We start from the raw sequence: 13400 nt of genomic DNA, 5'->3' as shown, positions 1-13400 counted from the left end.
ATTGACGTCATTTAGTAAAGTCATTCATAGTCGTTTTAAGACTCGTTCCTGTGTGTGTGTGTGTTTGTTGCAGACGCGACTCACCTGCCGTTTGGCCGCCCAGCCGTTTTGTTCCAGACTTCTTACTCTTTGCTTCAGCACTCGGATTACATCAGCGCATACAGCTACGAGCTACACATTCCTCTGTGGACTGCATTCACTATTACCCCGCAGGTATAAAACACGTCCATGTTACAGCACACAACACACTCTTGCAGTCAAATTATTACATTCATTTAAACTCTGTTCTCCGTCTTATTTTTGTAAAGAATGGGTGCAAAAACTTTTGCCCTTAACCGTATGTTATGCGTCTATCTCTGTCAGAATGATACACAAAGTCAAGAAAATATGGCTCAGTCGAGACAGTGTGTGATTTGTGAGGCTGTAGCTAAATATGGTGGAATAATATTATATTCAGCTGTAATGTTGCTGCATGTTGGTGCTGACCCCATACTTTTCAATATGCACAACATTTGTGTGTGTGTGTGTGTGTGTGTGTGTACATGTCCTGTTTATCTCTGCAGATAGAGAGTACTGCTACACCTCTTCCAGTCTCTGAGTGTGTAAGAGCAGACATTCGAATTCCTCCCAAACACACACAGACCTGCGACTCCAACAACCAGGATCACAAGATCATCCGTGGATTCGTGTACCCACCTGGTTAGTGTCTCTCTCTCTCTCTCACACACACACACAACGGACAATTTTCCAGAGATGCCAATCAACCTACCATGCATGTCTTTGGACCGGGGGAGGAAACCGGAGTACCCGGAGGAAACCCCCGAGGCACGGGGAGAACATGCAAACTCCACACACGCAAGGCGGAGGCGGGAATCGAACCCCCAACCCTGGAGGTGTGAGGCGAACGTGCTAACCACTAAGCCACCGTGTCCCCACACTTAAGCTTATATATTATAATTATTGTTATATATAACCTCAAAGGAATAAGACTATATTTGATGATTGAGCTATAGACTAGAAGTTCTTCTTTTTCTTTTCTCCGCAGGTTTCTCCATCACTCCTGAATCCAGTCATGATGCTTCTTTGATCACCAACACGGTGCCCATGTATCCTGCTTTTAAGAGTGAGTATGCTTTAATTTCCACTGCATAAATCCACCAGTAATGCTCCATGTTTAAAACGTTGTGCACAGGAGCAGGTACAGGATACAGTGAGAATTGTACATCGTGATATGATATATAACACTGTCCTCTGGGTTTAGATTAGATTCACCGAATATACTGACAAAAAATTAAATGAAGGAATATGACTGAAAAGAAAACATATGTAAATTATATAGATTTAATATATATATATTAAACATTTAAAATGTATTTAGCTTCATATAGACAATATAAGGAAGGCATCTGACTTTAGTCACTTCCCATCCCCAACCACCAGAGGGCGGCTTTGTGCACAGTTTGAACTCAAATTCTAAAGAAGCTCAGCTTCCTTTTTTCACATAGACGATCATACACATTAGGACATGAAGCGAAATGCTTTTTATGACATGTCCTTTATGTAAAAATAATTCCAATAGTGGAGAATAAAAGAATAAAATAAAGGAATAAAAATAAGCCACAAGTAGATACAAATACATAAAAAAGAAATAAATATATCAAATACATATCAAAAATCTAATCAGAAACAGAGGTAGTGTTGAGTTTGTTGTTGAAAATGTATTTAGCCTCATACAGACAAATAGGCATGTTGTTTTTCATTGTTATATTAGTCTTTCTAATAGTTATCTAATATCTATCTATCTATCTATCTATCTATCTATCTATCTATCTATCTATCTATCTTTGTGTCTATCTGAGGAGATTGAAAATGATCATCTGAGACATAGTGAAGAAGAACTAGTCCATTGTCCCTGCTGTTTATTTACTTACTTACTTACTTACTTACTTACTTACTTACTTTATTTATTTATTTATTTATTTATTTATTTATTTATTTATTTATTTATTTATTTTAAATACAGAACAGCTGTTTCTAATGAGGCAAAGATCCCCCAAATATTCAGAACTAACAGTACATTAATAATAATAACAATAATAACAATAATAATAATAATAATAATAACGAAAAATCTGATTAATTATCAACAGGCTTTGTAGCATCACGAACACGAAAAAAAACGTGTTCGAACATACAGAATTATACACAGTGAACATACTTGAACAGCTGGTGAATGAGTGCTGGTGGCTGCTGGGAGTTGAAGTCTGTTTTTCGGCCATGTTTATTATCTGTGCTGAAATGTGACGCTGTGAATGTCCATGATTCTAGCACGTATAGGATGATCAGATCCAGGGGCATTGCTAGGGTTAGAAGGGATGAGAGGCTTTGACCCCTCAGACTATGAGTCACCAACAGTTGCATTATTATGACCTCACTAAGTCTTCTAGTGATTGACTGTATGAATGAATGAATGAACCAGTTTCTTGTACTGGTAAGTCTTGTCCATTATTTGTGGTATGTTTTCAGTCTTCAAAAGACCATGTGGTTTTGGACAGTGCATGAAGGGCTTAAGCCCCCGAAGCCCCACCCTCACAAAGCAGCGCCACTGATCAAATGGTTGCTTTGGGTATCTGATATTCATTTGTCATTCATGATGTAAACATTATCATTATTGTCAGTCATCTTGAAGTAGGTGGAGGTGTAAATAAGAGATGCAGGAAAGGGGACAGGAAGAAAACTTTTTTATGTGTTACTCAAAATGAGCTGGACATCATTTCAATTACTTGCACACAAAATCTGAGTGCCAGAACAGGTGCAATAGACATCCTGTGTGTGTGCGTGTGCGTGTGTGTGTGTGTGTGTGTGTGTGTGTGTGTGTGTGCGTGTGCGTGTGTGTAGGAATATGGAGCTACTTGCAGATGACAGTATTGAGGCGCTACAGTGAAGAGAGGAACAGCATTAATGTTGTCACTGGACCCATATTTGATTATGACTCTGATGGACTACGAGACACGGTGGAGAAAATCAGAGGGTAATAAAACACACACACACACACACACACACACACACACACACAACCTTCAGACCTATAATTTACAATGGTACTTACTGCCTTAAAACATATGTTTATTCCATAATTGTGTGTGTGTGTCTGTGTGTGTGTGTGTCTATGTGTGTCTACTGCAGACATGAAGGCGACTCTGCTCCGGTCCCCACTCATTTATACCTTATAATAACAAGCTGTGAACTGGAGAACACCACAGTGGAGGAGTGTGATGGCTCCATTTCCACGGTTTCTTTCATCCTTCCACATCGGCCTGATAACTCAGAAAGCTGCCACGTAAGTCTCCCACACATGCACATTTACATTACATTTACAGCATTTGGCAGACCCCTTTATCCAGAGCGACGTACATAAGTGCTTAAATCTCTAACATTGAATACATTAATGCTGGATCACTAAGTTACATACTTAAGATACCATGAGTTTAAAACATTTGTTCAGAGTTGCAATGAAAAAGTGTCAGGTTTTTTTTTTTTGTTTTTTTTTTTTTAAAAATGCAAAAGATAAGGAAAGAAGTGCTAGCTGAAGTGTTTCCTGAATAAGTAGATCTTCAACCGACGCTTGAAAATATCCAGTGACTCAGCTGTCCGGACCTCTAGGGGAAGTTCATTCCACCACCTTGGTGCCAGTACAGAGAAGAGTCTTGTAGTATACTTGCCTCTTACCCTGAGAGATGGTGGAACCAGTCGAGCAGTGCTGGTAGATCGGAGGGTGTGAGGTGCAGTGCGAGGAGTGATGAGGGCTTTGAGGTAAGAGGGAGCTGGTCCATTTTTGGCTTTGTAGGCCATTATCAGTGTTTTGAATCTGATGCGTGCAGCTACCGGAAGCCAGTGGAGGGATCGCAGTAGCGGGGGGGTATGTGAGAACTTTGGCAGGGTGAAAACAAGCTGTGCAGCTGCATTTGGATCATTTGCAGAGGACGGATTGCGTTCATAGGTAGACCTGCCAGCAGTGCATTGCAGTAATCCAGTCTAGAAATGACAAGAGCCTGAACAAGTACCTGAGCAGCCTGTGTGTACAGAAATGGCCGAATCCTTCTAATGTTGTAGAGAAGAAACCGACATGAGCGAGTCACATTAGCAACATGAGAAGAAAAAGACAGTTGATTGTCCATGGTTACTCCAAGGTTGCGAGCTGTGGCTGAAGGGGAGATCAGATCGTTGTGCAAGGATATAGCAAGATCATGACCTGGGGATGAATCACCTGGGATGAAGAGCAGCTCAGTTTTGCTTGGATTGAGCTTTAACTGATGAGCAGTCATCCATGATGAAATTTCTGCCAGACATGCTGAGATCCGGTCAGATGCTGTGTTATCTGAGGGTGGGAAAGAGAAGATAAGTTGTGTATCATCAGCATAGCAGTGGTAAGAGAACCCTTGTGAGGAAATAACTTCCCCAAGAGAGTGACTATACAGGGAGAAAAGAAGAGGACCAAGTACTGAGCCCTGTGGGACGCCAGTGGAGAGTCTGCGTGGAGCAGATGTCACTCCCCTCCATGTTACCTGATATGAGCGTCCTTCCAGGTAGGAAGCAAACCATTCCCAAGCTGATCCGCAAATCCCAAGACTCCTGAGGGTGGACAAGAGAATCTTGTGGTTGACCGTATCAAACGCTGCTGAAAGGTCAAGGAGGATAAGGACGGATGACAGTTTGGATGATCTAGCAGCATGTAGTTTCCCAGAGACATCCAAAAGGGCTGTCTCTGTGGAATGAGCTGCTTTAAAGCCAGACTGGTTGGGGTCTTGGAGGTTGTTCTGTGAGAGATAGACAGACAGTTAATTATAGACAATGCATTCGAGAATTTTTGAAAGAAACGAGAGAAGTGATACCGGTCTGTAGTTACTGATGTCTAATGGATCCAGAGCAGGTTTCTTTAGGATGGGAATAACCCTTGCTCACTTGAAAGTAGTTGGTACCTGACCAGATGCTATGGCTCTATTGACGATAGTGGAAATGAAGGGCAGAAGGTCTTGCGAGATGGTCTGGAGCATAGCGGAAGGGAGTGGATCCAATGGGCAGGTGGTAGGATTGCAAGACTGGATGAGCTGTAAAATCTCTTCTGCTGCTACAGTTGAGAAATGCGACAACAAAGGTGTAGGGGAATCCATACTCTGAGATGTAAGTGCAGTCGGGGCTGAAGTGAAGGTCCGGCAGATTTCCTCAATCTTCTCCTGGTAGAAAGAAGCAAAGTCTTCTGCAGTCAGGGAGGATGAATAGGTGGAGCCGGGGGGTTGAGCAGGGAAGAGATGATGTTGTGGAATTTCCGAGGGTCATGTGAGGAAGCTTCAAGCTTTTCCTTGTAGAAGGAAGACTTGGCAGAAGTCACATCTGAGGAGAACTTTGCACACCCACACACACATACACACACACACCCACACTCACACGCACACACACACCCGCAAGCACACACACACACACACACACACGCAAGCACACACACCCACACGCAAGCACACACCCACACACACGCAAGCACACACACCCACACACACACACACCCAAACCACAGCTTTTACCCTTCGCATGAAATGTGCTGATGTGACGTAATTCATACACGATTTCAACATAAGATAAAATCAAACTTTCAAATGTTCAACTAACAGATTTTGCTTATTGAAGTTCATGTTACGGTTATGGTAAAGTTTTTTCAATTTTTATTTCCGATTAGTCAGAAGGTCAGTAGCCAGGACAGTAGTTCACACTGAAAGGTTTCCGGGCTTACGAGTTGAACTCACATGAACGTCACCACAAAGACGTAAATTACGAGCAAGCTGAACTTTGGACTTTGATTAAACTCTGAGGTTCTGAGTTAGGGGAAGTATCAGCCATGGGGGATTCAGTGCCTGTACTGTAGTTCAAGTCAAGTCAAGAAGCTTTTATTGTCATTTCAACCATATATAGCTGTTGCAGTACACAGTGAAATGAGACGACGTTTCTCCAGGATCAGGATCAAGTTGAGGGGAAAAACAAGCAAACTGTTTATCGTTTAATCATCTGTAGGAGAGAAATGGTTTAATCATCATATAATACAGTACTGTATATGGGCCCTTCAGCATTTATATGACCTCACGATGAAAGCATGATCTAATTGCACAGCCTTGTTTTATTCTATTGTCTGATAGATAGTTTGATAGTTTAAATATATCTGATCTTTTCTAAGGTCAAGAATAACAATAAGAAGATTTGTAGTAGATGATGAATCAGTGAGCCAGTCAGGAACGATTTACTGTACAGTTTTTATTGGTCCACAAGAGATATGTGTGTGCAGGATCGAAGCTAAACAAACAAGGCATGAACTTTGGACATGTTTTAGATCCATAGATTTAATATGTATATCATTAGAGTTTTTCACATTTCATAGTAAACTAAACTAAACCGGATCCTAAGTTGAGTATATTAAGGTTCTGCTCATACTTCGCCTGGGATTAACAATGAATTCTGGCTCTTCATAATCTATAGTCTGTAATTTATAGACTTTATTTATAATAGATTATAGTAAAATTCTAGTTCAGACATTCGAAAGCACAGAAACAGTTTAAGCACTTCTATAAAACATCAACATTGACATTGACATTTCTGTGGAAAAAGTTTATCTCAAAACACTGTGTGCACAATACATCATAAAACAAACTCCTCCGAAAAATGACTCAACAAGTATTTTTCTTTCTTTTACTCCCATTTCCTTCCCTTTAGCACATGCAACAAAAATTAAAGCTGCAAGCAGCATTTCCCAGGTTCAAGCGTTTAAGGCCTTTAGGGAGTTTAAGGCCTTAAAGGATTTTCATATACACAAAGTGACCCGCAAGTTACAGAGAGTGGCACCCGCTCCTACCCTAGTGTCTCTAATACAGAAAAGCTTACCAACGTGTTGCACAATATATGTCATGTGAAGTACTCACCTGTCCAGTTTTCCCCAAAATAAAAAAAAGTCATATCGGTGAGTCTACAATCCTCGTGCGAAGCAAAACGTCTCTGTTTTGTCTTTTATTCAGTTATCACGTTCACTGAGTGTGTGAGTGAGTATGTGAGTGTGCGAGTGTGAGTAAGTGTGCGAGTGTGAGTGAGTGTGTGTGTAAATGTGTGTGTAAGTGTGTGTGTGTTCCTCGTATGTGAAAGCATACTTGGAAATAAAGACCTTTCTGATTCTGATTCTGAGACTTTGCCTTACGAGTCAGCACAAAATTGGGTTTTTGGACTGTTGGTTTAGGAGTTATGGGCACAAACGCGTTGAGGGGCGCTGAAGTGCCCCAAATTGGCCGATTTCACAGAGTTTTTGGCCCTGAGTAACTGACTAGTACTACCATCTGACCAAGTTTGAGCTCTCTAGGCCTTACGGTTTGGGCTGCACGATCATTTGTAGGGCGGAATATTAATAATAATAATAATAATAATAATAATAATAATAATAATAATAAAAATCCTAACGAAAACAATAGGTTTCCAGCGATTCGCGCTTGAACCCTAACTACTGCATAGAACATATTCATTACCAGTGTATAATGTGTGTGTGTTTGTGTGTGTGTGTGTAAGTGAGAGCTTTGCTATTCCAGAAACAATTGTAGGTTTATTGTTCCATATGCTCTCGAGTTCCTTCCCCCCTTCCTGTATCCATTCCTGTAGAACTGATCATTGTTTCCACATCAGAGCATCAGGGTACAAGTGAATAGAGAATCTTTACCTCTCAATTAGATTCAGAATTTCATTCAGAAATTTAAAAGCCTCATGTCTCTTCTCATATCTGCTGGAAACTATAGCTGAGACCCAAAAAACGTGCTTTAGCGTACCGGGTCGTATCGTCTCAAATGGAACGGTTTGGAAGTAGAAGCCGTTTCCCAGTCGATGGTGAATAACTCGTAAAGCCATGTCGTTTGAGCAAAATTTTTAAAAGCTTGACAAATAAACTCTACACTGTAAGCTAATTTAAAATAGCTGTGCCATTTGTATAGAAACTTGTTCCACTATTATGAGTAATACAGTATATGGATGGACGTGGGAGAAGAACGAGCCATGAGGTACGATGATTAAGAGCCATATGATCTAAATGATCTAAATTCACAGCCTTGTTTTTTCTATTGTCCGATTTTGGACCAGGTTTGAAGGTATCAGATCTTTTCCAACCAACACAAGAATAAGAAGTCAATGAACCAATCAGGAACAATTTACAGTTACGATTCATGGATTGAATTCATTCAATTCATTCATTTTCTACCGCTTATCCAAACTACCTCGGGTCACGGGGAGCCTGTGCCTATCTCAGGCGTCATCAGGCATCAAGGCAGGATACATGTTCATGGATTGAATATGAAACAAAAATACTTTACCAGGGAATCCTGCCCCTTCATAATCTGACCTTGTTTCAAACTGTACAGTCCTAATCTCTTCTAACTTCTATTAATTTGCATATTTGATATAAATGACCCTGATTGGATAAATTCAGTGTGCAATTTTAAATCACTTTAAATAACGACTCGTCTGTCTTTTACGTCAGTGATTAAAAAGTTCAGGTGTGCTGTTTGGTGCTAAGCAGGTGTTGTTACCACTAACAGCTTTCTGCCGTGATGTTCAGTGTTTTGCCTCCTGACTCCATTTACCGAGCCGTTTTTGTTGTATTGTTACGTCCTAGTTTTCACATGATACTCGTCCTAGTGAGACACGCGCTGTTCATTTTCTGTTTCTGTTGCTAAGCAACTAGAGCTACAGCATCGTTTCACAAAAGTATAAAGTGTAATGTTCAACACGAAGATAGGTCAAATCCAGGCTGATCCTGTTTCAGAGCAGCGTTTTATAAATCCGGGGAAATAGCCGTGCTTCATAATTATGCCTTTTTAATATACATGTGTGAAACATTCCCTAATTCGGGGTTTAAAGCAGGGTTTACAATGACGATAATCTGGGGTTAAGTGCAAGGTAAAAACCCCTACTGAGAATAACATATGAAAAAATAGTTTGCATCTCACTTAATACCTGCTTCGAAATCTCAGTGAACAAGTGTTTCCATGGTAACTACTTAACGTTCTGGTAAATTCTACTATCAGCACTCCGTTTCTGACCTCTGACCTCTGCTGCTGTTTTCTTCTCAGAGTTCAGAGGAACCATCTCAATGGGTGGAGGAGATCCTGCGCACTCACACGGCTCGTGTACGTGACGTGGAACTGCTCACCGGACTCGACTTCTACCGCTCGCTCTCGCTGCCCTACACAAACACGCTTGCGCTGAAAACCTATCTGCACACGTTCGAGGAAAACATCTAACACCTGGTGGCGCAGCATTACTAAACACCACATCACCTCTCTTCCTGATGATTAGGTGTATAGTTTTTATACAGTTTATCATATTTATTGTTCATTTCAAACTAAATAATGATGGTACAGCGTTTCAAACAGTTCAACTTTAGACTCACTAAATCTAGGGAGCGTGAAATATAGTGCGTTGTTGTTAGTACCTTTGTGAGTGTGTATTTTCTTGTGTGCGTGTGTGTTGTAAGTTAACATTTTGTTAGCATGCATTTGCTAGCGTGTTGCTACACTCGTGTATTTGAAATTGAAACAATTGCGTTTACGTATTTCTAAATTAGCAGTGAATCACCTCTTTCCCACCAACTGGCCACACCCTTTTTGTTGGAAACGTACGCCTTGCGAATGAAAGCTAATTTCTGAGTAAGTAAGCTATAAAATAGAGACAAACTAAAAAAAAGCTAGTCATATCCTCTTCGTAGCATCATTAAGAGTCAGTGTTTTTAAAAGTATTGTCTTTGTGTAATTCATATAGATATAAATATATTTTTAGCAAATTCCAGAAAATGCTAATTTATCTGACGAGGCAGCTTTGCAGCATTACAAAATCACAAAGCTTGTTAAATTGTTTGGATTAGTGTACAGTTCTCTGCACCCCTGAAGCCGAGAGTGTTTAGGACCTTACTCAAGGGGTATGCCAGTAGCATCATCCAATATTTATGTATCGAAACGCTAATTAACCGGCAAAACTAGCTAGATAACTAATGCTACTTACTGAGGTTCATGATTGTTTCATTAAGTTAATTTAACCAATGGAATGACTTCTTTGTTCACAAATACGACTATTTAAGCTAGTCAAACATATATTTGTAAATGGATCCTTTATTCAAGTAATCATGTTTTAATAATTTCATTAAATTTGCTTTCTGTGAAAAGAATATAGTTTGTGTGTTTTGCTGTGAAGGATGAACACCACCATCGTATCTGATATCCGGCAAAACCTTAGAACTAAGCTAACATTTTTCAGTCTTTCAAATGAGGTTGAAATGGCATTTCAATCAAGAGTGCTTAGTATGTCAGTATTTGGAAATGTTCTTAATACCAGCTATGGAATGGTGACAAAATAAAGGTAAAAACAACATAAAATGTGTTGAGTTAAAGCCTTGGAATCGATCCAGCCTCTAATTCTGGAACTGTATTGAAGCAATGAACACTGTTCTCATTCAAATTCAAATTCGAGTTAAATTCTAGCAGTGCTCCAACTACACATGGCTAGAAGTCCAAGAGATCACAATCGGTCATGATTTTGTGGTAGAACTGCTGGTATACATAAACCATAGCAACACTAGCTAACACTTATAGGCATCTGTGAGTTTGTGTATATAGACGTAGGTGTGTATCACTCGCCTCCGAGTGCGATACATCACAGTCCTGCATTGTCTTAGTTTGAGAAGACATGTAATAGCTTTCTGCAGCACTCGTTAGAAGAAGACGTGTGATACAGTAACAAGACCTTCCTGGAGGGTGGGAACAGGCTGTGAGTTGAATTAGAGAGAAAATCAGGCAAAAAAAAATCAACTGGTGTTTGATGATGGTGAGAATGTTGTCTAAGACTTCACATTATAATCTTCAACTGGCCTTCAGTTAAGTTAAGAATCTGAAGGTGTAATATTTACTAGATTATCATCTTGTGCAAGGGGGTGGAATCATCCTGGACACAACCACTCCCTTCAAAATAGAAAATGGTAAACGTGATCAGCGCAAAGAACTCTATGGATTTACAGTGACGCTTCAGTCTACATAAAGATTTTTCTAGAAGTTCTAGGTGGACTGACTCACTTGAAAAACTGAAAGTTTCCCGGTTTAATGGTGGAAAAACGCATTCACTTGTGTATAAAGATGTAGAGAATTGATTTATCAGTCACCAGATCTCACCAGAAGTCAGTTGTGTCAGATTTGAATCCAGCAGCTAAAAGCTTTTAGACAGCTTTCATCACCGTCTTATAAAATCTTAGCCAAGGTGCATTGATGATATTCTGGTCTCTTGTGGTGGCCCAGCAACTTACTACAAAACTTCATTTGACTTCATTTCCTTTTTTAATTTCAATCTATATATATTCTAAATAAAACAAATACTAGCTACAGATGCTAGTTGTTAAGTTGCATCACATTAAACTCTCATGCAATAAATAAATATATAAATATAAGTAAATATGAAATATTAAATATATAATAAAAAAAAATATATATATATATAAATATATTTCATTTTATTTCAAAGGTTCACCAACGCTACATTTTATAACCTGATATTTTACTAACATTGCTAGCAATTAATGAATGTGCGCTGCACTGTATAGAGTACAGAGATCATGCTACATGATCTGGTTCTTGCCTGTGATTAAGAAGCTAGCAATAAATTCAACTCTGCATGTGTCCATGTGTTTTATTCCCATACTCCGGCCTCAGAGTACACTGTACAGAAATATCAATACAGCTATGTGCTAGGTGTGTGCTTATTTCTAAAATGTCGATTTGTGGATGCTAGCCGAATGTTAAATGCTAGAAACAATAATCTGATTATATAATAAATGAACATTAGAATTTTTTGTCACCAAACATGATGACAATGTGTCTTTTTTTCTGAAATGAACAAAAATCCAGTGTCTGTAACAGCTACTATAAAAGCAATTAAATCATTAAAAAAATAATCTGTCTATGTAATGGTCAGATCATTTGAAACTGAAATGTGCATGTTTGTGTATTTGTTATCAAAAAACACACACAAACATGAAAACAGGATAACTAGAGCTATCAAAGAGAAGTCAATAAGATCCAAAGATAATAAGTGTGCTATGTTTACAAGCTTGGCAATGCTAACACAAAGGAGAACCTGCTGATAATGAGGCTGTATATGATCTTTACTTACGAGAAGGCCATTAACCGTACAGCATACACACCTTATAAAGTAATGTGCACTATTAGATACACTGTATTAGCTGCAGTTAGATTATAAACTCTATGTCTGGATTAGTAAACACAACAGGTTTATTAGAAACACCAGTGCGGTCATAGCTAGCTAGCTAGCTAGCTAGATAGACAGACAGACAGACAGACAGACAGATAGATAGATAGATAGATAGATAGATAGATAGATAGATAGATAGATAGATAGATAGATAGATGAGAGGTTAAATGCAGAGTTATAGTCTATAAAACACCCAGTCTAAGTGGGTTGGTGCAACATGGGTGGGCTTGCATGTTGAGACTTCATGTTTTGTTTTGAGGTGGTTTGAAAGAAAAACAGAGACAGTTCTGCTGGCATGCTGGCATGTTTAGTCACTGGTAACATTATAGTGTGCCAGTGGTGGGGAAAATGTGTCCCAGTTAGACAGAAATGATCTTCCTAAATGATAAGTATGGAATTTTTAAATACATTAGGTGTGTATTTCAAACAGGATGTTTACTGTACATACTAGTTTTCTGCACACATTCTGAAACCAGGTGAAATCTAGATCTGAGATACCTGATACCTTTGGTTAGTCTGAAACTGATTTTTAGACTGTCATCTAAAAATGTGTCTAAAGGCTTAAAGTTACAGGTATGATTCAAATAGTGTTTGCCACAATGTTGCCCTGGTACTGACATGCTAATGCTAACTTGAATTGTAGAATAAAGTTGCTGGACCTTTTTGTTGTTGGTTAATTATTGAGATATGGGAAGGTCCTGAGTGGTTTAAAGAAAAAGATTTGGGGGATGAGGAGTTTGAATCCGAGAAGTACATGAAAATTCTTTGAGGACCCAAAAGAGCTTCTGTTGAGTCAAGTAAAGCTCAACCCTCGGATGTCAGAATTAGTGACACATAATTCAATAATACACAAAGAGATACAGGCAGATTCAAAGATAGGGACTAGGATTAGAAACATGGATGCAAGGTTTTTAAATGATTAACAAGCTCCGCTCGTAAGCCATAACATAATACACTAAGCAAACTCTGGGTTACTTATGTTTTAATTGTATTTACAATTTTCAGGATTTCAAGTTTTGGATTTTTTTTTCTTTTCAGCAGTGAACTTAGCGATGGTATGTTTACATCTTTGCCTT

General features: G+C 39.1%; 1 protein-coding gene across 1 annotated transcript in view; it reads left to right on the top strand.

Moving 5' to 3' along the window:
• enpp2l (ectonucleotide pyrophosphatase/phosphodiesterase 2-like) overlaps nucleotides 1–10234 on the top strand; it is a 29897-nt gene extending 19663 nt beyond the window's left edge. Inside the window, exons 20-25 of the mRNA XM_060886296.1 lie at nucleotides 74–213; nucleotides 564–699; nucleotides 1046–1123; nucleotides 2899–3031; nucleotides 3187–3340; nucleotides 9144–10234. Coding sequence (XP_060742279.1) covers nucleotides 74–213; nucleotides 564–699; nucleotides 1046–1123; nucleotides 2899–3031; nucleotides 3187–3340; nucleotides 9144–9314 — 812 coding nt within the window. The 3' untranslated portion in view covers nucleotides 9315–10234. The remainder of the gene's footprint in view (nucleotides 1–73; nucleotides 214–563; nucleotides 700–1045; nucleotides 1124–2898; nucleotides 3032–3186; nucleotides 3341–9143) is intronic.
• The last annotated feature ends 3166 nt before the right edge of the window (nucleotides 10235–13400 follow it).

Source organism: Tachysurus vachellii, chromosome 14 (genome assembly GCF_030014155.1).
Source record: "Tachysurus vachellii isolate PV-2020 chromosome 14, HZAU_Pvac_v1, whole genome shotgun sequence".
Taxonomy (NCBI): domain Eukaryota; kingdom Metazoa; phylum Chordata; class Actinopteri; order Siluriformes; family Bagridae; genus Tachysurus; species Tachysurus vachellii.
This window is presented reverse-complemented; position numbering and strand designations above follow the sequence as displayed.